The sequence below is a fragment of the Melozone crissalis genome, unplaced genomic scaffold (assembly GCF_028551555.1).
Source record: "Melozone crissalis strain CALT ecotype California unplaced genomic scaffold, PUWL_Pcris_2 ptg000016l_1, whole genome shotgun sequence".
NCBI classification, from domain to species: domain Eukaryota; kingdom Metazoa; phylum Chordata; class Aves; order Passeriformes; family Passerellidae; genus Melozone; species Melozone crissalis.
The window spans coordinates 23,413,162-23,440,395 of record NW_026535794.1 but is presented as its reverse complement, the minus strand read 5'-3'; the positions used below and the strand labels follow the sequence as shown (position 1 = coordinate 23,440,395).

At 38.3% G+C, this 27,234-nt stretch overlaps 1 protein-coding gene across 6 annotated transcripts in view; it reads right to left on the bottom strand.

The window, feature by feature from the left end:
* Positions 1-27,234, bottom strand: part of CDK14 (cyclin dependent kinase 14) — a 344,941-nt gene that overhangs the window by 157,111 nt on the left and 160,596 nt on the right. For all 6 annotated transcript variants that reach the window (XM_054273458.1, XM_054273457.1, XM_054273460.1 and 3 more), the window contains one exon: positions 9,572-9,692. In XM_054273458.1, the coding sequence (XP_054129433.1) occupies positions 9,572-9,692 (121 nt within the window). The remainder of the gene's footprint in view (positions 1-9,571; positions 9,693-27,234) is intronic.

Sequence of the window (27,234 nt, the reverse complement as noted above, 5' to 3'; positions counted from 1 at the left end):
GCTGTTTGAACAGAAATGTGGTAAGGGCAGCAGGAAGATTCTGCCAAATTTTGCATTGTTTTACATTATTTATAAATTTGTCCACTTTTACTGTTCTGACATGAGTATAAGCAAAAAAAAAAAAAAAAAAAAAAAAAAAAACACAACCAAAAAAAAAAAACCAACCACCAAAAAAACCCCAAGTAAGAACAGCAAGCAAAACTGAAGAAAAATTTAAGAAAAATTTCCTGCTTGGAAAGAAGAATCCCATTATATACATCCTATATCCTATTATATGTCTTGAACTCTTGTACAGCCTAAAATTCCATTTAGTGACAAGCTGAAATAAAAAAGTACTGGAGTTAAACAAATACCTAATACAAAAATCAAAAGGATATTATAATCATTGGGAAGCAAAGACTGCTGCTCTCTTCAGCCCACTTGAAATTAAGGTTATGATTGGTTTCCGAGCTTATGGTGTTCAGCACATTGACAAGTAAGTCAACAGAAAAAGAAGTTTAATTTAATACAAAAAAAAAGGAAAATAGTAATACAGAAAAAGTGTGTCATTGAACTCGGAAATGGATAGGTAAGACCCAGAAAGCCATAACAGCACATAAAGGCTTGAAGAAGGCTGGATGGTATTATAGATGTCATAGTGGTATTGGTGAATTTTAGGATCACAGTAAGTAGAAACGAGTCTGTAATAGGATCCCTGCATTGCAAACTGTAAGCACACACTGCAAATGAGAAAATAAATAACACCTCTGCAAGGCCTTGAAATTTTGTCTTGTTTTTGTAGACCTCACAAACTTTAAACACTTTAGAGAGGCTTTTAAACAAAGCAAAAACTATTATAATGTCAGAAAAACTGGGTCTTGAGGAAAAAAATTAAGAAAATTATGTCATCCTTGGCTACAAGAAAACCCAAGGGGCAAGGGAGAATGTGATGACTCTGTATTTAAAATTATGCAAAACGAAGGACGGGGAAGAACTGATTAGGATTTTAATGATTCCCAGAATGGTAGGCATGTCCAAAATAGTGTAACTAGAAATAGCAGAATGCCTTTAGGAAATAGAAATTTTAGGGTGAGTGTTAGGGAAATACAATTAATAATTGTGCTATATCCCAGCCTCCCAATGGACTTGAAGCCCAGTTACAGTCACGTATAACCAGACAAGCTGAAATACTTAAGAATATTCTTCAGGAAACAGGCTTGCATTGACAGTAGAGTGGACAGGATGATCTCACACACCAGTCCCATCTCTAGTTCAATGACACAAAGATTACCTCTTAAAATATGAAATAGAGGCTATAAGGTGCATGCATTTCCAAGGGTATGTTATTTAGGCAAATTTGTGCACATTCAGCCTACAATGACATTTTCAGACAGCGCATATAAATAATTTTTGACAAAAGAATATTACTTTAACAAATTTTGGTGTATTCAGTTGGGATTTTCCTACTCTCTTTATAGGACTTCTGAGTTTGGATGAGTAAGCCAAATGCTGCAATGCTGTTCAGAGATCCTTCCAATGCAATGGCATAGGATAAACTTGCCAAGTAAAAGTGACAGCCATACAATGCTGAAATGGGTGGTTTACTCTCTGATGACAAAAAGCATGACTAAACCTATTGATATATTGATGAGACCATACATGGTCATGCCATCTAATATTGCTCTTCTATTGTCCTGCTTAATTTCCTGGGACTCTGGCTGTCACTGTACAGCCTTACACAGAGTAAGAGTTACTAGCACAGCTGAATGGCTTCTCTTGCATTTGAATTGACATAGTAAATGAGCCTGTAAAAAGGAAGCTGAACCCCTCAGAAACCTCCTTTTTTTGTTGTTTTTGTTTTTTGTTGTTTTTTGGGGTTTTTTTTTCTGCACAACTTTTATAATTCAGAAGAGAATTCCCTTAAAATTAACTTCCTTACTTGGTGGATTGGTTTTATGTGTTTGGCTTAGGGATTCACATTCCTGTCTCTGCGTAACAAAGATCCTTATTGCTACAAGAATCTCCAGCAAATCTGTACTTGAATACTGTAAAACAAACAAAAAGAAGCATAACAGCTTTGTCAAGGCACAATATAAAGGGAAGGTTCCTTCAGTTAATATTATAACTTTTCTTGATGGAGCCGTAAAAGAAAATACAGACTCACTCCAGAAAGAGGAGCTGTTTCCAAACCAAGTTTTAGTTTATACTTAAATCAAGTATATAGAAACCCTGTATTTCTTACTAAATATGTTTTAAAGTGTTGAATATTCTGCTTTGAACAGATCTGCTTTGTAGCAAGCTCAGTGCAGGTGACAATATTCAGCATGATCTTTGCAGTGAAAACCTATGCTGGGTCTCCACATGATATTTTTATCTAGTCATTAAGCCTGCTTTCTGTGTGCAGGGTTTGGCTTCAGAGGGGGAAGGCATTTTATGAAAGCCAAGTAATTCCTTTCAGTAATCCCTGGTGAGATTTCTGAAATTCAAAGGAACTACAGAGTTTTCATTCAAGCTTCCCAAACTACACACTGTTTGTAATGTTAAATATATCAGAATTAAAAAGCAAACAGACAAACAAATAAAAACACAAACAAAACCCCACAAAACCTACACACACTCCCCTTCAAAATCCCACTGCTCTACTTTATGGATTTGTCACCAAGATGTAATACTGTAGCATCTTCCATAAAATCCCAGTAATATACATGTTGTAAGGGCAAAGAGATTTTTATCTTGTCTGATTTATTCAGGGAAAAAAGGTCATGTTTCTTTATCGTCCTTCTTATGAACACAATGATGAAAACAAATTTTGGGGGAAAGGAATGTAAAGCAAGGGACTCTTCTCCTTTACTGACAAAATCTGATTTATTTCTACTGCAGCAGACTGTTGGCATACCCAAAAAAACTGAAGTTGGTTGGAATTTGTCTTTCTTTGATATATAACAAATAACATCTAATGGATGATACAGCCTGATAAAAATACAGCGGCAATAAGGCAAACAGCAGTTGTAACATCAGAGGTATTGAGTGAACAAAAATTTCCCTTAAATGATGACAAAAAATATTAAAATTTGTGTAGGAAGCATATGCAATGAATAATAATTTACTTGATAACTCAAGGTATTTCTTTACTGTCAGACTTGAAGTAATTGTAATTACCAGAGAATAGAGTGGTCATGTTCTTGCATGTGTCACTGAATACCTAGAAATAAAAGCTCCAGAATTTTTTTTGCTTTGTAGTAATACTCAGTTTCTATATCAAGAAATACTATATTCATGAAGGATTAAAACGTACATGATCCCTTCTTGTGGGATTCTTTCTATTGGACTCACTTGTTCTATAAAAGCAGGGCCAAAAGAAGAAGAAAATAAAATACTCCTCAAACTTGAGCAACATTTTGCCAGGAGACACTTTCTTGTTGAACATGTACTTCCCGGTTTCCTTTTCTGCATCCAGATAACTTTCATAATGTACTTTCCTTACACACATGAAACATATTTCTACAAACGAAAAAGTAACAGCAAATCTGATGTTGCAAATGGATAAAAGTGGTTTTCAGATTTCAGCATTTCAGGGACTGAAATGTGCTTCCCATAACTACAGACCCAGACAGTTCCTCACTTCCTCACACATAGCATTTCTATGAATATGAGCCTACAGAATTTTCCAATCAAAAGCTAACTCAGCTGATAAAACTTTAGAAGAACTCACTGACAGCGAGAGAAATTAACCATACCTTTACAGTCACTGCAATACTACAATAATACCCTAATCCTATACATTAGCATTTCTTTGGACTGGAAGTCATAATCCTGAGGAACATCAAGGGCAAGAGAGCTAATTTGCCCCGTGCTGTTCTCTCTCAGGCCCCAAGAAGTATTTCTTCAGGGCATATTGGGACTGGGACTACTACTACTACTATTTCTCTCACTGCAAACCATTTACAAGAGAAATAGGATAAAAATGCCTTTGTAATGTCCCCCGTGTAAAAACCATAATTTGGTGCATTTGTGTCTAAGACAAAATCCATTTTTATGTAATGAATGTCTTAATTACGTTGCAGGTCTTCATTTGTCAAATATTCATGAAAGCATGCTTGGGATTGTAGTGAGCACTCAAATCCACACTCTTAGCAGGCTATGTGGGAAAAGTGGTGTGTTCCCACATACCATTTATTTTTCTAATAATAGGATAGAAAAACTCCACATGAACAGGTTACCCTAAATTAAGCTGAGATTTGAAATCATGCATAACAACTTAGATGTAACAAAGTTAAACAAGGGTGATTTAAGAAGCAATTTTGTAACATTTTACTGGCCCAGTTTCTAATTTATTTCTTCTGCAATGCTAAACATAGCTAATGCTAGTTAATAAATGTGAATTTAAAATATATCCCAGGCCATTACTGCTTAGGTACTGTGACTCAGAGTGTATTTTTTTATAAACAAAACAACAGAATATGCAAAAAATATGCCAGCTGTTAGCAAACACAGTATAAAGACAGCTGCACTTCAAAATAAAATATCCCTAGTGACTTCTTGATGTAAGCAACCCAGATGTAGCAGCAGTGCATGCATTACCAGAATCAAATGGATTTAATAGCCTCTTTAAATTGCTTCATTTACTAATATTATATTCTTCCTGTAAGGAACAAAAAGAATTGGTTAATTTAGGGATTTTTCCCCTATGTTTCTGTGTTACTTATATATGGGTTTTAGTAATCCATAAACCCTTTATGTGTTGAAGCCTATTTTCCTTGCATTGACTTTCAAAGGACTGTAAAATTCAAGGATTAGGACAAGTTACACCAGAGGCAATGCAAAACCATTTTCCTAGGCACTAGTAAGTCCTCATCAAGGGGGGGGGGGGGGGGGGGGGGAAGCTATATCAAAGGTTATCACAACTCTTTGATGCAGTTGTGGGTAGTATAATACATTCATATAATGCTGCTGTACCAAATGTTGTCAGCAGTAAATCACAAAGCCTGACACACTGATTTCCATCGCCAGCCTGACACCACTATTGCATGTACATCTTCATCAATATTATTTTAATGCCAGTGGCTATTTAAAAAAGAATGCAGGAGAATGTAACATTGCATGTGGATCATTAGCTTTTAGTTACTATTCTAATTCTCTACACCAGCCAATGAAGTGTAAAAATAGCCTGCAGCCTCTGCCACCTGCTTCCCAGCCGCTGTCCAGTGGTTAATATTTGGACTCCTTTTTCATGCAGCTGGTCTTCCACTCTGTGGGAGCCTCACTTTCTGTTCCTGGGGAGCCACCATGAAATGTCATTTATCATGGCTATAGAAAAAGCCCCGTGACCTTATTTTTTTTTTCTTTTCTCTAAATAGGGGAAACAGCTGTGCTTTCTACCTTAACATTATTTAAATATTTAGTGAAGTGGCTGCCTAGTTTTGTCATCATGTAGGTCATCAACAACGACACAGGAGAGCACACACTATCTGCCATAAGGACATAACGCCAGTAATTGCATAAAAATGCTAATGCTACAAACACACTTTTGATAACAAATTACCAAATTATCTTGGAATCTGATGGTAGACAGGTTTCTCCACGTCTCCCTTCCTCCCACTCTGGGAAGCCACTAAATGGCTTTAATGTAATTATGGCTCAGCTCTGTACAAGCATTGTGCGAGCACAGCCCCAAGGCTGCCTGGCTCCAGCAGAGCTCCCTGTCAGATGTGCCAAGCAAGCACAAGTGACCTGAGCAGGCAGCTACACCTCTCACCATCAGACTGCAAGTGCTGTCTCACACAAGCCAGAAAAGCACAGAAGTAAAATCTAAAGCTCTTCTGACACACACAGAACACATTTGCTCTCATCTGATTTCTGATGTGGCAGAGCCTGAGCCCCTGCACAAATTGCTGCCATGTGAAAGAAACTGTATTATCAGGCCCCTTTTTCCTAAGCCCTTCACAGTTCCTCACTCTGTACAGGGCAGAAAAATATAGTAAGGGCTACAAATTGAGCACACGAGGAACTTGACATTGTTTTTCATTTGAAACAGAACACACCAACTCTGACCCCTGAGCACCCGGATTTTTTTTTTAGGCTTCTACAAAATGCTCTGTGCAAGAGAACAACATTTCTTGATAGCATTGAAGATGTAACTATTGTGTTCTTCCCCAATACTTCAGTCATTTTTATCAGAAAACAAAATAATGACCGGGATTGCAGAAGTAGCACCGGTCTACCATCAGCATTTAAAGTCCTTACTCTTCCCTGCTGCCCATGTAATTTGAATATAAACATTATGAAGGACATGCTCAGTCTGCAGATGTAGTAACTTTTAAATGCTTTTAATTAGCTACATGACTTAATGTTTATTACAGGAACACCACATGTTTTGATTGGACCTTCTAATTTTACTAAAATCATCACTGGGGGGGAATGTTAAAAGATCTATTTTTGACAAGCTGTTGAACTTTGGAGAAAACAATTTTTATTTGTGGAAAAATTTTCAGCAACAATAAAAATGTTTTAAAATCCTTTGTTCAGTTTCACAGTGCAGTGTTTTTTAAATTGGGAAAAGTTAAAAAAATATTTTAAAGTTAAAAAAATACTGCTTTTAACTAAAAGAAAGCATTTTAAAGTGCTTTTTTGAGCAGTTTGCTCTATTAAAGCATTAACATTTTTCTTTAGCCGTTTCTGTATGTTCTCCGTAATTGACAAGCTGACTCATGTGTGTGCAGACACACAAATACACGTGACTCAAGAACTGAACAAATGTAAGGGCAGCTATGAGAAGGTGAGCAGAAAGGACTGTTTATCTCACCCAGCTATCTCCATCCTTGTCTTGCCTCACCCCAAGCAAGCTGAGCTTCTTGCTGAGGGCATCTGAGGTACTACTTGGAAAAGAGGTGATTGTAGAACATCAGGAGCAGATGGGCTGCAGAGATTACATGCAACCTGTGAAGACACCAGGTTGAACCTGGTATTTAGGAAAACAGGACAGTTTTAGGATAGATGAGAAACTGAGATTTATTTTACCTGTGAAGTGGAGAATAGTCTGAGGAAAACCAGGGAATTTATACAGAAGATACTGCCTTTGTCTCTCTGGCACACTTGTAATATCACAATGGTCAAATTTGGAGTTTTCTCACTGTCCCTTCCTTACCCCTTGGTTCACCTCAGAGCTCAGGGAAGTGCAGCAGCCAGGGCCCAATTATACTAACCACCCATTTCAGCGTTAGATACTCTAGTATTTATATTCTGTAGTCTCTTCACATGAAACAGTCTTGTGATTTCTAAATCATGCCCTCAGGGGTCAAAATTTTCAGGAAAACCTGCTTTCATCCCATAATCTCTGATTTCAGGTACAGGACTAAATACAACCTCATATTTAGTTCCCTTTCCCAGCCAAAAAATTTTCCTGCTAGGTCTTTAGTTTCAATATTGCACTGCAAGGTTACCTTAAAAATATTATTCACACATCATATGAAAACATAAGATGCTTTTAACCTTCTTACAGTTACCTCTAGATTTTAATATAATTATTAGTGTATCTTTGGTTTGCATGTATTAAAGAAAGATATTTCCATGAACTGCAAAATAATTACTGTATTTTTCTGAAAATTCATCAGTATATTTTTTCAAATGAATGAGGTTTAAAAAGTCAAACATGCATTAAAAAAACCAAAACAAAACTAACCAACCTAAAAAAAAACCTCAAAGCAAGCAACCAACCAAACAAAACCCAAACACATTCCAGAGCATCATCTTTTCTTTGTAAGGAAGAGGATTTTTTTTCATATTTCAGAATTTGTACAGATTACAGAGATCCTATCACCTCAAAACCTACAAAATAAATGAAGGACTTCCAGCTTGGTTTTTAATAATCAAAAAAACAAATACCTTTCTTGTTCAACAGAGAGCTAAATAATGCAATCAAAAATGAGCAAGGTGATATATATATTATACAAATCAAACTACTCTTCTAAATCTGCAAGTCTAAATAAAATCTTTACGTTTGAAAGAGAACTATTCAGCAATATCTACTGCTATCAAATACAGTAGATTAAGAACTGAGGTTTTATGCTCATAGACAGAGAATTCAGGTTTTCTCCTTGCTACAAGTGAGCATGACGAAAGTCAATCTTTTGCAAAACAAGTGTCATATCATAGGAAAGTACCACACTTAGGCTACAGAAGTCAGACTACAGTCTCTTGCAAAGCACCAAGGGCATCTGTCGGATTTTGGGCTGTTTAGATGGTTTGGAAAAGCTTGAAGATGGCTTTGGGCCGCTCGCGTTCTAAAGGACGAGAAGGGACTTTAGATCTTTTCTCGGTTTCGGTGTTTATTAAATGCTTATCTAAGAGATTTTCTCTTGGCTTGACAGAGTTCTGCTCAGCAGTCAGCCATGGGCACACACTGAGAGTTTTTGGGGCGGTCACCTATCTTTATACTTGGAGTTACGTATACAATATTTATCATTTTTCTCCAATACTTTCTACTCTTATTAACTAGTGTTCTTTTAGTAATGCTCAATCTTAGAGTGCTAACATCACTACAGAGGATGGAGGCCTAGAGGAAGAAGAAGAAGGAGAAGGGCACGCCCCAATTCTTCTATCTTACTTCTCTAGACCCCCCTGTACAGAAATCTTAAACTCTGTATCTTACACTCTAATTAACTTGTCTCTTCACTGTTCACCCCAGTGAAATCCTCCTATCCTCATACTAATGTCATCTCCCCTGTGAGATCAAAGTCCAGCTACCAAACATTTCTGACAACATTCTAAGACTCCCGAGCCCCCCAAGGGTGGTCTTGTTCACTCTGCCCCTCAGCCCTGAGAGGCTGAGATCCCACAGGCATCCAGGCCTGTATCAGGAATCGTGTGGCCAGCAGGAGCAGGGAGGTCATTCTCCCCTGCACTGGGCACTGGTGAGGCCACACCTTGAGTGCTGTGTCCAGTTCTGGCCCCTCAGCTTGGGAAGAACATTGAGACACTTGAGCTCATCCAGAGGAGGCAACGAGGCTGTGAGGGGCTGGGAACACAAACCCTGTGAGGAACAGCTGAGGGAGCTGGGGGTGTTTAGCCTGGAGAAAAGGAGACTCAGAGGTGACCTTATCACTCTGTACACCTTCCTGAAAGGTGGTTGTGGTCAGGTGGGGTTGGCCTCTTTCTCCAGGCAGCAACTGACAGAACAAGAGGACACAGTGTTAAGCTGTGCCAAGGGTTGGATATTAGGAAAAAGTTTTTCACAGAAAGACTGATAAAGTACTGGAATGGTCTGCTCAGGGAGTCACCATCCCTGGATGTGTTTAAAAAAAGACTGGATGTGGCACTCAGTGCCGTGGTTTAGTTGAGGTGTTAGGGCTGGGTTGAACTCGATCTTTAAGGTCTCTTCCAGCTGAGTGATTCTGTGAATTCTGTGTCAACAGCTGGCAGCAGCACCAGCCAGTGGGGTGGCAGGAGGGGATTCCTTCAGGAGATACTGCATGAACCACACATGTCACCACACGTTTCTTAGCCTGTACCAATGATCCCACTACATACTTGGTTTACATGTCTAAAAAATCCAAGAGCTAAAGCATCTACGTGGGGTCTTCTCATCTGCACTTACCACATGTCAAGGCAGGTGGAATATTCTGTTGATCCCAGAAGGACATCTGGAGGCCTGTACCACAGGGTTACCACTTCATTGGAATATGTATGACTAGGAACTGATTTAGCTCTTGCAAGACCTGTGGGGTAAACACAAATGAATTAATCTAAACAAAGCAAAGAAATACTTTGCTGTACAGTTACAATCTAAAAGGATGTATGAGCACCTATCATGTAATGTGATAGGCATGTTGCAAGAGTGTATTTTCTAGAACTGGAGTACTTTACTTAATGGTAGCTTCTATCATTAAGTACCTGGCTAAACAGAGCTGTGAATATTATGAAGGGATAATAAAATATGCTTTTTATAGTGACAACCACAGGCCCAGGGCAGATGCAAAGATATACTGTGGTGTACCTAAATAAAAGACAAATAAATGAAGATTTTAATTGCCATTAACTGCTCATCCAGAGGCATGAATAGTCTTCCATTTCACTGGTCTTTAGAAAAAGAAAATGAAAAGGAAACTCCCAGACAAATGATGCCACAGATGAGATTTGGCTTCTTAGGGAAGCCTAGGAAACCTTCAACAGCTTGCAAAGCCCAGCCTGCTTATTCAAGTTTACGTTTGAAAGCAGTAGACACAGTTACACATTACCATTCAAATAAATATTAAAATTGCAGCAATACAGCAGAAAATTGTATGTGAAAAATTCCTCACTCTCAAGAATTGCATGTTGGCAGTGCTCCAATTTTAGAAACCATTTCAATAAAATCTGTGGCCTACTAAAGATATAATAGTTACAATAATTGTATTTTAAGCCTGTCAGTCATTTAAAATAATTCACATTGTTACACAATCTATGCAAAACAGAGATCATCATATGCTAAACCAAGAAGTTTATAAGTACGTTTCTCCTACAGAGGACTCTCTCCTCTGGAAAATGGAAAAAGATCTTCAGGGCTAAGGTGACTCTTCCTATCATGGGCCTGCAAATGCTTTTTCCAAATTATCTGATCCTAGCTACTGCCTTGAGAACATCCACTTCCTTGCTGGAAACACTGGACATGTACAAGTAATGAAAATCAGGAGAATGCAGTACTGGGTGTTTTTTGTGTGTCTTCCTGAACTACTGATTTTCCTTTCAGAAAACAAATGGAATTACTATAAGAGAAGGTCATGGTTTACACCTTACAGAAACAAAGAAACAAAGTCATACACTCAGAAAGGAAAAAACAACAAAGAATTCCCAAAAGTGTGCAGAAGAGAGTCCTTTGCCCCTTTCTTCTTAATACACTAAAAGCTATTTATGAACGTTTACTGTCAGGGAATACATCTCCATAGCAATGATGTCCAATCTTGCCAGCAGATTGCATTATCAGCTGATTATAGCAATTAGACCAGTGTAGGGGAATAATATGAATTGTATGCTATGATCCATTCTTTTAAAAATTACATTTGAAACATGAATACCTATTTTTTAAATTTGCAGACCTCCACCTCTTTAAGGTTTGTGCACCTGTCCATCAGCTTGATGAACAATTTGGCTTACAAAGACAACCAGGGTTGGCCAGCAACAGCCCCAAAGAGGCCAGAGGAGAGGTCACATCACATGTTCCACAGTATCTCTGCCTCCAGAGTAAGGTTTTTGCTTCTACAAAACCAGAAACCACCAGCAACTCTAACTGGTGAGCAGTTCTTATTCCTGGCACACAGGACCATTAACAAGCCTGAGTTTCTGTGCATCAATATCCCATGTGACTAAACTGAAACAGTGTTCCCTGCATTTGTGGATATGGACCTACTACTACTAAGCAATATAAAAATTATGAAAGGATTTGAGAAGTCTGGATGGTGAATGATTCCATCCTTTTTGCCTTCCTGTGCCTTCCCCATTAGCCTTGCCTGAGGAATACTAAATTTGTTGGCAAATTCTAATCTTCTACCAAGCTTTCACAGGAAAAGAGGCATAATTAGGCAGGGGGAAAGGCCTCTTGAAGAAGCCACGTCATGTATATTGGGCAAAACTATCAAAAAACTTTAGAGCTTGTGGGATGACAAACTCAAATTTTCATGGCACAAATTGATCCACACATTCCAGAAATCTCCCATGTAGAGAGAAATGAGTACCTGACTTTTCATACCAGAAATCGTGTTGCAAATACTAACACCATAACCATGGCTCCCAGCTGGCTTCCTCCACTTTACTGATAAGGATGCAGCTCTGCAGGAGTTACAGTCAGCCCAAGCACACCTTTCCTCCTCTCCTGCAACTCTTCAGCCTGGAACCAGTCCTCCCTTCCTGCTGGGAATGCCACCCATGCTGTTTCCTCAATATACTGCTTCTAGAACTTCTCCACCTCTAATCCATTCCAGGTTAAGGAAAATCTGTTTTATTTTCAAAGAATGGCCCTTCTGGACAAGTCCCAGCCTGCTGGACAATGAAATGTTTTTCTTTAATCCATTCTTCACTCCCCAAACACTATGAACATTTCATTTGAGGATGAACACTGCACCTGGTTTCTCAGTTACGAGAGGATCATTAATGGAATTGAGAAACATTTAAACAAAATCTTAATTTGTAAAAGCAAGCTGAGGCCCTACATTGGTATCAGACAGCAGCACCAGGTTAAGAGGTGTTCCAGTTTGAGTTAAACCATAACGAAAGGCTTATGAGTACAGGCCACATGTTTGAAGTTGCGGCCAATTGGTTTCCTAGCTGGCTGCAAACACTGCTTTGGAAAGTAAATGGGAAAATGGAAAGCAGGAGTGAACAACCAAGCGAAATATTTACAAAAGCTAAAATTTGGAAGGGGAAAATCTGGCACAGTCCCACTGTTCAGTCAGCCACTCACTCCCCTTGCGCAGGACTGACAGGACCTGAACCAGGCTAATGCCTCAGAGGAGCTGCTTTCTCGCAGGGAGGGAGCAGCCTCTGCTTTTTCTGAATAATTCTCTGCTCTGCATAAAGAATGCATTTAGCCGTAATGAACACTTTCACTCAAAATTAATGCAAATTGTCTCATCACACATGAGATATGGAAAAAATAATCTTTCAGATATATTTACAATCTAAAGCGAATTCTTTCCAAATATATATGTGGAACACCAAGATACTACATTTATTGTTGTGATGGTCCAGATACAAATAGATGACAGTTACCAGGGTTTTTCCAGATATCCTTCTGCAAGAAAACTTGCTACATATTTTATACCCCTTTGCATATCCAAATATGCTTACTCATGCAAAATTTATTTAAGCACATCCTTCAGCTGAAAGAAAACTGAAGGGTAGGATTAATTAGCACAGCATGTTCGATCACTTTCTTTAAGGGTTCCCTGTCTGTTTCCATGGTTACACTACAGGAAGAATGACAATCTCATTTTAAAAAAACAGAGCTTATAGGGGATCATCAAAACTTGAAACCTTAATGGCCCATGTGCATTAAAGCCAAAAGCTAAGTGGCAGATCACGAGGTGAGCACACAATATTTACATATTGCTGCCTGAGCACTCTTTCAGCCTGGGGAGGTGGAGGAAGGATTTCCTGACAAGCAGAGAACTCCCCTCCAATCCCCATGTCTTACAAAAGATAAAAGGTCAGCACATGCCCTGCTGTTGCAGCCCTATTTTGAGAGAAGGAATGCAAGGATAAGGCCCAGTTATTAAAATCAAGGTTGTGTCAGACCCACTGGGGAACTTGTGTGTAATTAATAGGAAGGACAGACACTGTTTAATGTTCTCCAGGCACTGACTTCTTATGACCATTATTTACCCAAAATGAAAGAAGAAACTGTTGTATGCATTACATACTGCAAGGCTTGCACAACATCATCTAGCTGCTCTGTGGGACAAACCACAACGTAATTTTAACTCATTCATTAAACAACAGCTCAGGATATCCTGGGAAGCAGGGTATTTAAAATATAGAGTGAATGATCTATGCCTATGTATGTTTGTGTCTTTAACACAGAAAATCCCCTGCTGCTCCTACTCTGAAATTAAAAAAAAAAACACCTTTTTTATTTTTTTAAGAAGAAATTTTCTTGCTTGGTAAACACAATTGTCTCTGCCTCATCTGGCTCTATCTTAGACTCAGAGGATGTATCTGATTTTACCTAGGATCAGTTATTGACAAAACATACTGCACTGATTTATCACTGTAATTTTTAAATTGTATTTGGCTTTTACAAGAGGCTCTAGCTACATCCAGACTCAAGACTTATCCAAAACACACACCTTTGGTTACATAAGCACAAATATTAATATTTGATACCTCTCTAGCTGCAGGATAGCTTCCTTGTCAACTTCATATGACAATCGGAAGCCTTTGTTCACAGCAAATATGATTCTGCAAATGAGAAAATCAGTCATGTCTGCAAAAACAAAGGCTTAGCAGCCATGTGCATGGTTTCCCTTTCTATTATACCTTAAAAGTGTTGAGCAGCATATTATTTTGATTTAGATGTATTCTAAAAGGCTCTAGCAAGGATACTAAAAAATAAGGTGTTTTTCTTGATGCTTTTCCTTGATTCAGCTTCTTTATGTGCTTCCTTTTATAGCTTCCTGTTTTGTTTATTTAACAATTATTTAGTTTGAAGTAAATGGCTTATTGAACTGCAACTATGAGTCAATAATAATATTAAAATTTTGCTAATGTATTCTGTTGTAGATCATGAACTGTCAGCTTAACCTATTTACTCAGCTGCTTGTTTTCCAACAGAAGCACATTTATTCAGTGAATACGTGAGTGACAGCAAAAAAAAAGAAGTAAAATGGGTGAAGACACTGATGCTGCTTAAATGAAGTGGTCAACACTCTAACCCAGAAGCCAGTACTGGCAATCAAAAGTGCCCTGCAGCCTTTAGGTCCCTCTGCTGTTTATCTGAATGCATCTGTCTCCAGCATGAAGCTTTACCTGAGCACTTGAGTTAAATTCCTCTCAAGTAAGATAAATTACCTACAACATCCTATGTCCTGCTCCTAATATAGCCATTAGCTTATGATAGTGCTGTTCATTTATAAAAGTTACTCACAATCAGAGAAAGACTAATTAGGATTTCAAATTAGTATTCCCAAAATGCACTTGAGCAATGACCAGTCTTCCAAACTGGAGTGCAGGAGTCAGTTTTCAAGGGAGAGAGAGAAGTAAGTAAGACAAAAGGCATGTGTGCCTCTCAGCCTGTCTGGTTTTTCCAGCTGTTATCAGCTGTTGTAATAAAAGATTATTTTCCCCTACAAGTCTTATCTCATGTAAGTCTTCAATCACTTACAGTAACACAGATGATAATTATTCCAGTCTGTGAATAGGACTCAACTGTCAGCTGACAAACACAAGTTACAGAATGGGGAGAAACAGAAATACTTTTCCTGCTACCAGAAAGAATGACTCTAGCACTCATGAAAAGTGTTTGCCCCTTTCCAACAAGTCCAGCATCATCTTTTCATAACCTCTCTCCTCTGCCCCCTGTGCCTCCCAAAGGATCATAGGGAATAGAAAAAAGGGATACAAGAAAGAGCTCAAATCTTGGTTGTATATTATAGGATCCCTTTGGTTAATTTGTTTGAGAGCTATCATAGCTGTAAATCTGTTTATTTCTTTGCTTTAAAATACTTATAAATAATTTCCAATATATTTTGAAAAAAGCCACACTGATTTTGAACGTGTACTATGACTGAGAAATTTATTCCTTGTCTATAAGCAGGAAAAAACCATACTAAAAATTGGGTACTGTGCAAAAAGTGGTACAGAAATACAAAAGAAATACACACTTCACTTTTGAAACTAGGAAAATATAAATACTCCCATGGCATTCTGGGTCAGCATGAATATGTTCAAAGTGCCTCTACTAGTCTGGAGGTAGAAAAGTAACTGAGTGGGCAGGAAAAAAAAAAGGAAACAAACTGCATCAACATTATAAACATTCACATAGATGTAAAAGCTAGCAGCACTCAAGGACAGCAAGCAATTTCACATCAAAGATAATTTCTGCATTACAGAAAAGACCTGGATTCCTTATGGACATGGTATACATGCTCACAATAGCCCCAACAGGTGGTTGATTTAAATCTTGCTTTCCAGATTCCGGATTTTTACTTATCAATTTCTTGTTTTATAAAAAGTCTACAAGAAGATGATATCCTCAACTCCTATAAAAGCCCCAGTAGGAACATGCCACTGTGCTAATAAGGCTGTAAGTGAAAATGTCAGAGTTACTCATTTCACAGTGAAGTTATTAGGTTTGAAGCAAAGAGTTAACAATTGCTGAACAGATGGTTTTAAATTAGAAAGATCTGCAGAGTGCAGGGAGGAAGTTCTAGAAGGACAAACAGGCAGAAAATAATTCTTCACTGAAAATGAGAGCTAATACATCTGAGGATATTTTAATATTCCTTGAGAAAAGAGAAAAAACAGGGAAGCAGCTATGAATAAATGAGCCTAATCAATACTGAACAATTATTTGTGTAACAGTAATAATTTACATGTGGAATTTTAAGACATGACCAATGAACTTGCTGAAGACAAGAAAGGTAACAGACCATTTTCACACAGGTTTGAGGTATAAATGTTTCATCACCATTAGGATTTTCCATTAACAAATCAAAGGCAAAGGTATCAGAAAAGACCAAAAAAAAAGATATTCAGGAGATCAGTGTTGTATGGAGACAAATTGAGAGCTAGGATGCCCCATTTGGTGAAGTATAACAGTCCATCAAGCACCAAACACAGAAGCTAACAAGGTACTGCAGGCTATTGTGTTTGAAGCTAACAATTTACTGTGATCTCTACATTTATAACTAAAAGCAGGAGAGCAAGGGTCATTTCTGGATGACTCCATCTGGCATTCAAGTAAAAATGAACCAATCCTTTCCAACTAGGTACCTGGATAACTTACCATTTGATAGATATTTGTATCCTATCATTTGTATGGCATGAGACAGGTTAAATGCAACAGCAGTAAAGAAATAAACAGGCTCTCCAAGACTTATCTGTTTTAGAAAATCATCACATAGACAAACTGCCTTTCCCTCTACCCAGGTGCAAAGAGAACTGAACACATACCAGATGTAGCTCAGTTTTATACAGGGCATCAGTACCATTCAAGTCCTTTTAGTTTCACGTTGTATTAAACCTGGCAGCTGAAGAACTGTTTAATAAGCACAATTTGGTGCTAGTGTAGTGACTCACAGTCATCCACATAGAAACACAAAAGCTAGTTATCACTGACAGTTTCATGTTCTAATCCCAGTTGTTTGCCCTCAGGTAATTTTGCTTCTTAACTGACCATACAGCACTGGCAGTGCCAGGTACTGCTCTCTCCACCTGTTGGAGGGGCCCAAAACTCACTGAAGTGAACCCTGCAGGGCTGGACAAAAGGCAGCAATGGTAGCATGGCTACTGGGATGTTATTGATCGAGAGATTTACTCCAGTGGGATCAGTTTTGCTGGTCCATCATGTCCTATCTAGCTCTTAAATATCTGGACAACTTTGATGCAGGGCCTATCTCAAGTCATGGTCAGCTATTAAAGCCTAATCAAGTAGCTGAACATTTACTTGAATTTGTCTAGGATATGTAGTTTAACAGGAACAGGGCTACACAGAAAAGCAGGTGTTTGAACAATATTAACATCTACAGACCAACAATATTTTTTAAAAACAGATCTAACACGTATTTTGTTTATAAATCAAACCTCACTGCCATTTGACATTACCCTGCAGGAGTGGAATCTGTAAATTTGAAAAACTGCCACCCCATGGGTGCTGAAACCACCAACTCTCACAGTACAAGGTCTGACTTAGGTATAAATGCCACAATTCCATGGCTAGTATCCACCAGATCCTTGGCCCTGTACTGCAGAGCCAGTGCAAGTGGGTTTGAAGGCTTCCTTTTCCAGCCAAGGTGTCACCTGAGCACTCATATCTCCTCTGCAGAATGCAGCTGCATCTGGTCCCCCATCCACCCTCAGCTCATGAACCATGGCAGCCCTGCCTGGCACAAACTGCTCTGGAGCTTAATCCAGGCTGCTTCCAGTACCCCAGCCAGACTATTTATAGATAAGACAAATATTTATCTGACTTTTGTCATTGCTACAATGAGATATCTCACAACTTACATATTCCCTTAGTAGGTAAAACACTGTCTTGGAGTTCTTCCAAAGAACTACAGTATATTTTGCATGTGTTATCACATTGGTACATACATTCACATATTGGGTAACACCCACAGCATCTAAAGTCACATCTGACTGCACAGGCTTAAGTCAGAGTAAAATGATCTGAAAACAGACATTGCTGCAAAACTAACAAGACTGAAAAAAAAAAATCTCCATTACATAAAAGCTGTTTTAAATACAAAGAACAAAATAACTACAAAATAACTTGAAGATTTCACTAATTTTCAAAATTTCTTCTACTTCGCTTTCAAGAGTGAAGCCATTAAAAAAATCTGTATAAGCACTGTTGCTTCTGTAAAGCAATATCATAAAGCAACATCTAACAACAGAAATCTCTTGACTGTCAGATTCACCTGTTCAATTGAATTGCTCCTCAAAACTCATTTAATGTATATGTCATCTTAAATTATCTGAATCACAAATCTTATAAGAAAACTTTTATGAGAGAGACATTCCAATATGCTTAGGTCTAAATTATTATTTGACTTTGCATCAGTAATAAGGCATCCATATTCCCGGAGAGCCATCAATTCAGTTCTTAATATAATTTTGTCAAAGCAAAAGAAGAAATGAAAGCAGACAATTTCATTTTTTAAAAAGTTACATTAGAAGGGCATTAAGGCTATTCCTTAACAGTACAATTCTGGAAATATGTAGTTAAATCCCAACTGCTTCTAATGCAGCATTTTTCTCTAAAATGATAATGAAAACTAAAATGCCACTGCCAGAATGGCAAAGCTGGAGCTATGCAACCCAATCTAGTCCTTTCTGTACAGATGTAACCTACCAGTCAGTAGGACTACAGCAAAATCCTGCATTGTAACTAATAAAACAAGTGAAAACTTGTTTGTGCTGAAACCAAGCCATTCTTTTATCTATTCACCTTGGGGACAATGGATGTACTTCTGGATGAAGCACTCAATAAAAATTACTTGTAGATTGCAAGCAAAGGAACCCTATTAGTACTTTGACCATCGACAAACTACTGCTGACATACTGTTATGGAATCATTCCATGCCTAATTGAAACCATTTACTCTATCAAGTTTGCATGTGAACCAACTGTTAGCACTCATAAGCACGTCTCGTTTGGTATCACAGCCTACAGCCTGCATAGCTAAACTGGTGGTAATCCTGAGCACTCTAAGACAGAATGGGCAAAGGACTGCCAAAATTGCAAGAAGCTTACATGAGAAGGCATTTGTGTTTATAAAGTATATTTTAGTGATCTGCTGCCTTTTTTCTTAACCCTCCCCCTGTTTTTTTGAGTTGTTTTTTTTTTTTTTTCATTTATTTAGTTTTCTTGTAAGGTCTACAGACAGGTCAGAGCTGAACCAAATTTCCAGTCGGCTGGAAGGTCCAGAAATAACTTAAAAACATTTCAATGACATATGCTTGAAAGCAAATAAAGTCACAAAAGCAAGTAAATTTGATGTTCAAGTGACTTAAAAATTGCTGCAATAAGAAGGATATGAATCTATTCATGGCTGTGGGTGGGAATAAAAGAGATTACATCTGAAAATCTCCTGCTACCTTATTTCCAATGACTACACTAAATATTTGCTGTATAATTTGACATATTATGAGCCAGAAAAGCCAAAGGTGATACAACCAAGTTTGGAGACGAGCTTGAGTACCTTTAACCAGGTGAAGCTCTAACCTGCCATTTTCCCTACCATGTAAATCAAAAATTACTCAGCAACATTTTCTCTTCGTGCAAAGTCACTGTTAATTTTCCCACATCACCAAGGCATAAAGCTGCTGATTCCTGATTCTCCCACTTTTAAGTTTTTTAGCTTTGGTCTTTCAAATTATAAGACCAAAAGGTCAAGCAAAAGATGGTTATTTGTAATATACATAAGAGTAACTACTTGGATCTATTTGGGCTATCATTTTATAACTATTTGTATAGTTTTTGGAAATGGAACTTGCTGGAGAAGTGTTAAGCACTGCTAAGACAAGCAGTGCCTGATCACTTCTGGCTATCATCAAGGCTAACTGATGCAGGGGAAACTCTCATCTTAAAGCAGGTAGACCTGCAAGCATGATTTTAATTTATATCAGGACAAATTATGCTTCTATGAATATATTAATACAACCAGCACTGGGACTTTCAGAAAGAATTAAAAAAATATGCATACATTAAGAATTACCTAGATAAAAAGTGACTGTGTTGCAGAAAAGTAAGGTTTTAAACTGTCTGGGGCAAAACAAATGACATCATAAATTACAGAGCCAGAGTTCCTTTAAAATGCCATCTCAATTATGGAATTATTTCAGACCATGTTAAAGGCATATTTCTCTTAATGAACTGCCAGTTCTGTTCACGTTAATCTTTGCACATTAATATTTTTTGTTCTGACTGATGATGAATTTTTCTTCTTTAATCCACACCTTTCCCAGTTAACCTATAATATCTACACAGCTGATTATTTCCTGTGTAAAATAAATCTGCATAACTATTAACAAACTAATGACATTAAAATAATTTTAAAAGTTGGCATAATTTTCTCACTATATAATACAGTATGTTCTCATAAATAAAAAAACATAAAACAAAATCATAGTCAAACCAAGAAAGAAAATATAGAGAGTACTATGGGAGCTACCTGGAGGCCTATATTCAAAAGCTTTACCATGGGCAGCACCTTTTTCTATAGTATTTTTTCCCTGTAACTAACATAACAGAAAGAAGCAAAGAAGCTTCAAAACAATGAGGCTTTAATGAAAGCTTGATATTTTAAATACAGGTGCTTGTAACCATGATACTCACAAGGATATGGAGAGGTGTAGGAAGGGAAAATGTTCTCATATAAAACTGAGAGAACCATCACATGACTGAATAAGGCTTTTTTCAAATGAAGCAATACTTTTTAAAATACATTTACAGATTCATATGGATGGACGGGTCTCTTTTGCACAGAGAGCAGATGACAGTTCTCCAAGTCTTTTGTGCCACTGTCACGTAGCAGTCTAGTTCACACTTAAGTGGGCAATACAAGGCAATAAAAAAAAAAATCATGATTATCATAATAACACAGCACTGAGCTAGCTGCAGTACAGATGACATTCAAATCCCATGTTCTTCTTAAGCACAAAATACTGAAACAGATTTTTCATCACAGTTGTTTTAATGGTGTCATAACCAACTTCCTTTATTACTCTTAATGGATAATTAAGATGTTTTCCTCCTATTTAAAGGCTTGATATAACTCTCACTTGTAACAATAGAGAATTGCATTGAACCCTAAGTAATCTGAGATCCGTTTAACAGGGGACCCATTAAGTGAGTCACACCAATCCCCAGGTCCTTCATGCTTTTTAAAAAATAAAACATTTTCAGTCAATAATCCTGCATAGGGCTTCTTAGTGGGAAGAGCTTAAGTTACAGCATCTGCCTTAGTAAAAGCTGAAAATCCTCCTATTTAAAGATTTTTAATTTCAATTGTTAAATAGCAATCAGTGAAGACTGGCATAGACAAAAATTTAATAAGTGGTTCTGCTTTGTATTAACAACCGGCAGAGAGAAGTTAAAGTCCTAGTTGAATACAGCTGAATCTCCCTACAGTTTTTGCAATTGCTGTCTCCAGATAGTAAACTCATGTCAAATCTATTCCTCATAGATTATCAAATCCATTTTCTGCCCATAAGAGATTCTTACTGTGCTGACTCTCACATGGCAATTTTTTGTATAGATTTAACTGCTACCTCAATAAAGCCATCAGATATATGAAGCAAATTAGATGGAGATCCATGATGAGACAACAAAACAAATAAATAGGAGAAGAAAGAAACATTTCCAGCAGCACCAGACCACACCTTCTCTTGCATCTTCACCTCTGAAACAATTCTTTAGACCAAATGCCAGAATACTCCTTTGCACTGCTGTTGTTTGAAACCTTTTGCCACCCACCCATCTCCCTCCCCATCTCACCACAGGTCTGGTCATCACAGCAGAAGGTGACAAGCACAGCATATGAAGCCCTTGCTCCTGGGAGGGAAAGGGAAGGATGCAGCTTTGGCTACTCCCTGACAGCAGCCAGTTACAGCATTAGAAACTGAGGAGAAAGGTCTGGGGGTGCAGGGAAAGCCTATTATCCTCAGAAAGCAGAATAAATAACATGGCAGCCTGCCACATGTCTCTAGGTCCACAGTGCCCACAGCTTTTGCAGCCTACATCATTTATTTTTCCTCCAAGAAAAAGATTTGAGGGTGCCATAGCTACCTATAACCTCTGCTCCTGAGCTCTGGCCTTACTTTGCCTGGGTGTAGAAAATGTGGACAGCAAGGGCTTTTCACCCTGACTCAGTAACAGGCCATCGAGGCTATTCCAGGACAAACACACACAGTCTGCTCTGCTGCCCCAGCTGCCACTGTACACAGCAACAGCAGCTTCTGCTCTCCATGGAACATGAGGCATTTACAGCTCATTACAAAAATAACTGCTTTATTAAGTACTTTATAAAGGCCTGCAACCTGACTCCGGTTTGAGCACTTTGGGGTTCACTTTCCAGATTCTCACTTCTTTTTTTTTTTTTTTCAGTTTCTTCACAACATTGTCACTGAAGTAATTTTCCTTTCTTGATACTTAATACAACTAGAGTCCTCAAAGAAGCCCACTACTGTCCTTCCTGAGGGGTAAACAAACCAATTCTTCAAATTTCAAAGGCTGTTATCAAAAAGGAACAGGCTGTACCTGGAGTAACAGCAATCTCCAACAGGAATATGGGACAGAAATGTCTTTTCTTACCATGTTCAACTCAGGCAGGATATTAGAGGGATCTGCGTACCTATGTTTGGGGTAAGCTGGTTTTCTTTACCTGCAGCAGCCTCTGATAACCAGCACCCAGACAGCTCCTAGCCCTTCTCTGGAGCCTGCAGAAGGGCTGCTGTGGGGGCAGGAGCTGTGTTGGGCCAGCAGCCTCAGGACTGACCGGGCAGCTCCTACAACTCACCCCAAAGGCTGTGTCAGGCTCCCCAGATCAGTCTCACTTAATGCCAGGCAACCAAAGGGAGCCAGCCTATATAACTAGAGGCACTCTCAGAGGAATTTTGCTAACAGTTCCATCAAATCCCCAACAATATCATACCAGCTCTTTGAGCACTGAGACAACTCATTATATCAGCATCTCCAAGAACTGATACTCTGTGGAACATTTACACGGGAAAACATCGCAGTTATCCATGCAAGCAATCTTTGATGCTATTCAATTTTCATATGAATTTTATACAGTACATTATAAAGAAACCCTTATGGGATTCTTACTGTGAAGAAAAAAAAACTACTTTTTTTTCAACTTGTCAACATAGTTTTAGCAATTTTAACAGTAAGCTATACAGAAATAACCTTGTCCCTCATGACATACCACTGTCATGCTCTCCACAGAAAAATCTATTTGGAAATGCATGGAAACATCCTCTCATACTCAGCTGCAGTTTTAAACTGCAAGTCCATTGAGTATAATTCCCTTTATTTTAATCCTCAAGTCTTTGCTCCTGCTATCTATTATTTATCATTCTATGTATCTAGAAGGATGCATGGTTGAATCACATTGACTTGATTCTTTTACAACATCAGAGGACTTTATATTAACAAAATTCTGAAAGCTTAAGGCAGGATTTCCACCACAATACAGACCTCCTGCAGATCCTTACTCATCCAGAGATCCCCAAAGACAATAAAAAGTAGTTGGGAAAAGCTTCAGGGTTAGTGTTATTTGAGAGACTAAATAAAAGACATTTTCATGAAGATGTCATGCTGTTTTTCTACTCCAAAGCCCATTCCCACAGATGAGAAAGAGCAACTCTCATACTACAGAAACAAGCATTAAAGCACTAAGTACCTGATGCTCCTTGTCAACTCACCTTGCAATACTGGAATTTATTGGTAGTGTTACTGCAGTTTGAAGATTTTTTTAAAGGACTAAAAATGACCAAAAATGGGGCAGAGAGGGGAAGCATCTATTCAAGTATTTTCTAAATTTTTCAGTTTAGAAAATTACGAATAATCAAGTTTTCCTATCCTTTAAAATATACTCAACATAACAATACTTATAGACCTGCTTTTTCATACTTTGAAATTGTATTTTGCACTTGTGTGCCTGCTATGTAGGTGCCTAAGGCTAGGCAGGTGCCTGCATAGTTTATACACCCTGTCTTAGAGCCATAGCACAGAGAAAAAGGCATTATACACACTAAAAAGAATGGCATCTAAGTAAAAGATGTGATTACACAGAAGCACTTGCACTTATAATAACTGCACAATCCCAGAGACCTAACAGGTCTTCAAACTTCCCATTCACCCACTTCAAGTAGCTTACTTCTGTTGCAGGTCTAACAGAAGAAATGACAGGGAAATACAGCTGCAGAGAAGATTCACAAATGAGAAACTCCCTGAGAAGCAAACCCCAGCAGCAGGCTGGCTATCTCAGAGGGGAAGCAGGCCAAGGGCCCTACTAGTGACTTGGCCACTTTCTCTCAGAGCCTCAGAAGTGCTTTTACTGTGTCACATGCTAGTCATGTCTAAATGTTTTGTTCTTGACACACATGACCTGATGATATTCTCAGTGCATTGAAATGTGGGTGGCGTCACCTCAAAGCTATGTAAATCTTTTATCAGAAAATATCTAATAACAAGTATAACATGTATTTTTCAACCCAGAAAGCAAAAGACTATTTTAACTAAAGAATATGTAAAAGTAACTGTGCTATGATTAGAATAAAGGTCGACATTGTTCTTGGAGGTGTCAGAATATCAGATTGCAAGAGGATCTTTTCAGAGAATAAGAAACAAGGCAGGAAAAGAATAAATCCTTCTTGGAAAGTCCCACACAGAAGGTGGGACTCATCTCCTGCCTGATTATTGTCAGCTATTTAGGGACTTGGTGCTGGAGTTTATCAAGTATGATAATCTGCATGCAAACATAATTGATTAGCCAATCTTGATTTATATCAGCATATACAATAACTAAATACCAATCTCCAATCATTAAGAAACAAAACAAGCAAGGTATTTAGTGAATCACAGAACAACACAAGAATAATTTGCCTAGTTCAATCTGCCAGATTGCTCAAGGCTTCGTCCAGTAAGGGAAGCAAACAGAGATTTGATAACATCTCTGGGCTGCTCCAGTGCTGAAGTACTTTCATACCAAACATTTCTTACCTTATAGCCAGTTGTGTGTTCAGCTTATGACCATTATCCCTCATGCTCCCACTGTGCACCCAAGGGCACCACCAGGCTCTTGGTAACCAACTCTTAAGGCACTGCAGAGCTCCTCATTCCATTACAGCAGCCAATCCCATGGATCTAACATGATTTACCTTGACTAAAACTGGCAAACACTTTCTTCACACCTACAAGAAGCCTCATTCCATTATTTCCTATGGGATAGTGGCTGACCAGCTGCAGTACTCCAGACCTTCCTTCTCATCCTTCTTGCAAATGGATAAAACAATAACCTTTCTCCAGTTATTGAGAACCTCCCTCAAACTACAGTCTGTTAAAGATCACAGAGAGCAGTCTGACAATGACATCAGTTGGCTTTCCCAGTACACTCATGGTGTGATTCTTGGGTTTGTCCTGGGAAGGGTGAGAAGTTGGACTCTATGATGCTTACAGCCCCCTTCCTGAGGTCAGACTGACAGGCCTGTAGTCCCCCAGAGATCCTTCTTCCAACCCTTTCTGTAGATGGGTTTCACATTTGCTAACCTCCAATCATCTGGGACCTCCCCAGCTACCCAGGAGCAAAGATAAATCATGGAAAGTGGCTTGGTGAGCTCTTCTGCCAGCCTCTTCAATACTCTCACATGAATCCCATCTGGACCCACAGACTTGTGAGGATCTGAATGGCACTAACTACTTCCTCTGGATTGCAGGGGCTCTGGTCTGCTCCCTGTCCATGCCTACCAGCTCAGGGGGTGGCGCCCCTGAGGATTATGAGTCTTTCTGCTGAAGTCTGAGACAAATTTCTTATGCCATTACTCATTAGAGGTTTAAAATATTGTATTTCTACTTAAGACTGACATATGCAGGAGGGGAAATAAACTCAGCCAAATTCACACCATAGGATCAAAAATAATTCTTGCACTTCATTCCATAAGAACTCCTAATATACTTTACTTTCCTCTGGAATCTTAATTAGATTTCAAAAAGAATGCAGGTATGATGTTCAAGGACTATTTTTCACAGCAACAATGACTCGAGATGTAGTCTCCCCTATTATATCTTCTCAATAAAGCCATTTTTTATAGCTCATCCATTTTTAATTTGATAAAGCCTCTATTTTCTGTTCTCCCTTTTCATTTGACCGCTGAGTCTTCTCATAAACGTTCATTTCCTATCAGCTAGAGCACAATGAACAGAAAAGCAAACTGCTGTTCTTCTGAACAAAGACACTCCCACACAGTGAAATGTGTGTGTCTGGGAGTCCTGCTACAGAAAAACACATGCCCACAGTTATTCACAGATTCCACTTCAGCCACAGTGCAACGCACTGGCAGACATGAATAGCCTCTTTTACCTTGTTTATTCAAGAATTATGATCCACCAGCCCGCTTTTAAGTATTTGATATCCTACAGTGAAGAGATTAAATAAGCCTGACGCCAAATGAAAAACTTCAGACATGATGCTGATATTTTTGGTAAACTTATGAAGCCAAAATCTGAAGGTCTTGTCCTTAGAGACTAAAAGGCCTTTGCTCTAGGATTTTATATTTATTGTGCTAGCAAAGTCACTGATTTCTTGATAGGTTCTCTCCTGCCTTGAGTGCATTTGAAAGAAAAGCAACCATCTTTCTAATTTTCACACTGCTCCTCATATAATTAATCAAGTATACAATCTAAACTGACTTCCTTTCCAAGCACATTATTGCAAATCAGTCATTTGTGGGAGAAAAGCATAAAGAGAAATAGGACTGTAGTTTACACCTTGTTTAAGAAGAGTCTTTCATACTGGGAAGCTGGAGGATGGGCTACAATAATACAGCATTTAAATAGTAAATATGCACAGGGGCACACGGACAGCACACAGGTGTGTTCTTATTTCTCATGATCCCAGTGAAAGGGGTCATGACCTTTCAGACTTTGACCTCAACACTTCTAATTTTTCATCTTGATTCTCGGAAGAGAAATTTAACCCATCTGGTTCTCAGTTTTATGAGGTCATGAGCCATGAAGGAAAATCCAGCTTTAAGAAAAAAAAGGAGATATATAATCTTCTGTCCCTGTATAAGAGTAGATTACACAGATGTTTCTGTTATGCCAAGGCAAACTTAAAAGGGAAAAAATATCTTCTGCACAATATTATATATTCATGTCTCTACCACTGTGTATTTCTTTCTGGCTGTACTTATACATTTCTAGTCCCTCCTCTATCAAAACCATGCACAATGGTCAACCATAAACTCCTGCCAACACAAACCTGTGAAAATCCTGCCTTTCATGTCATCACTGGGCTATTCAGCGTGGTGCTACAATGAGGCAACAATTCCATTAGAAGTGATA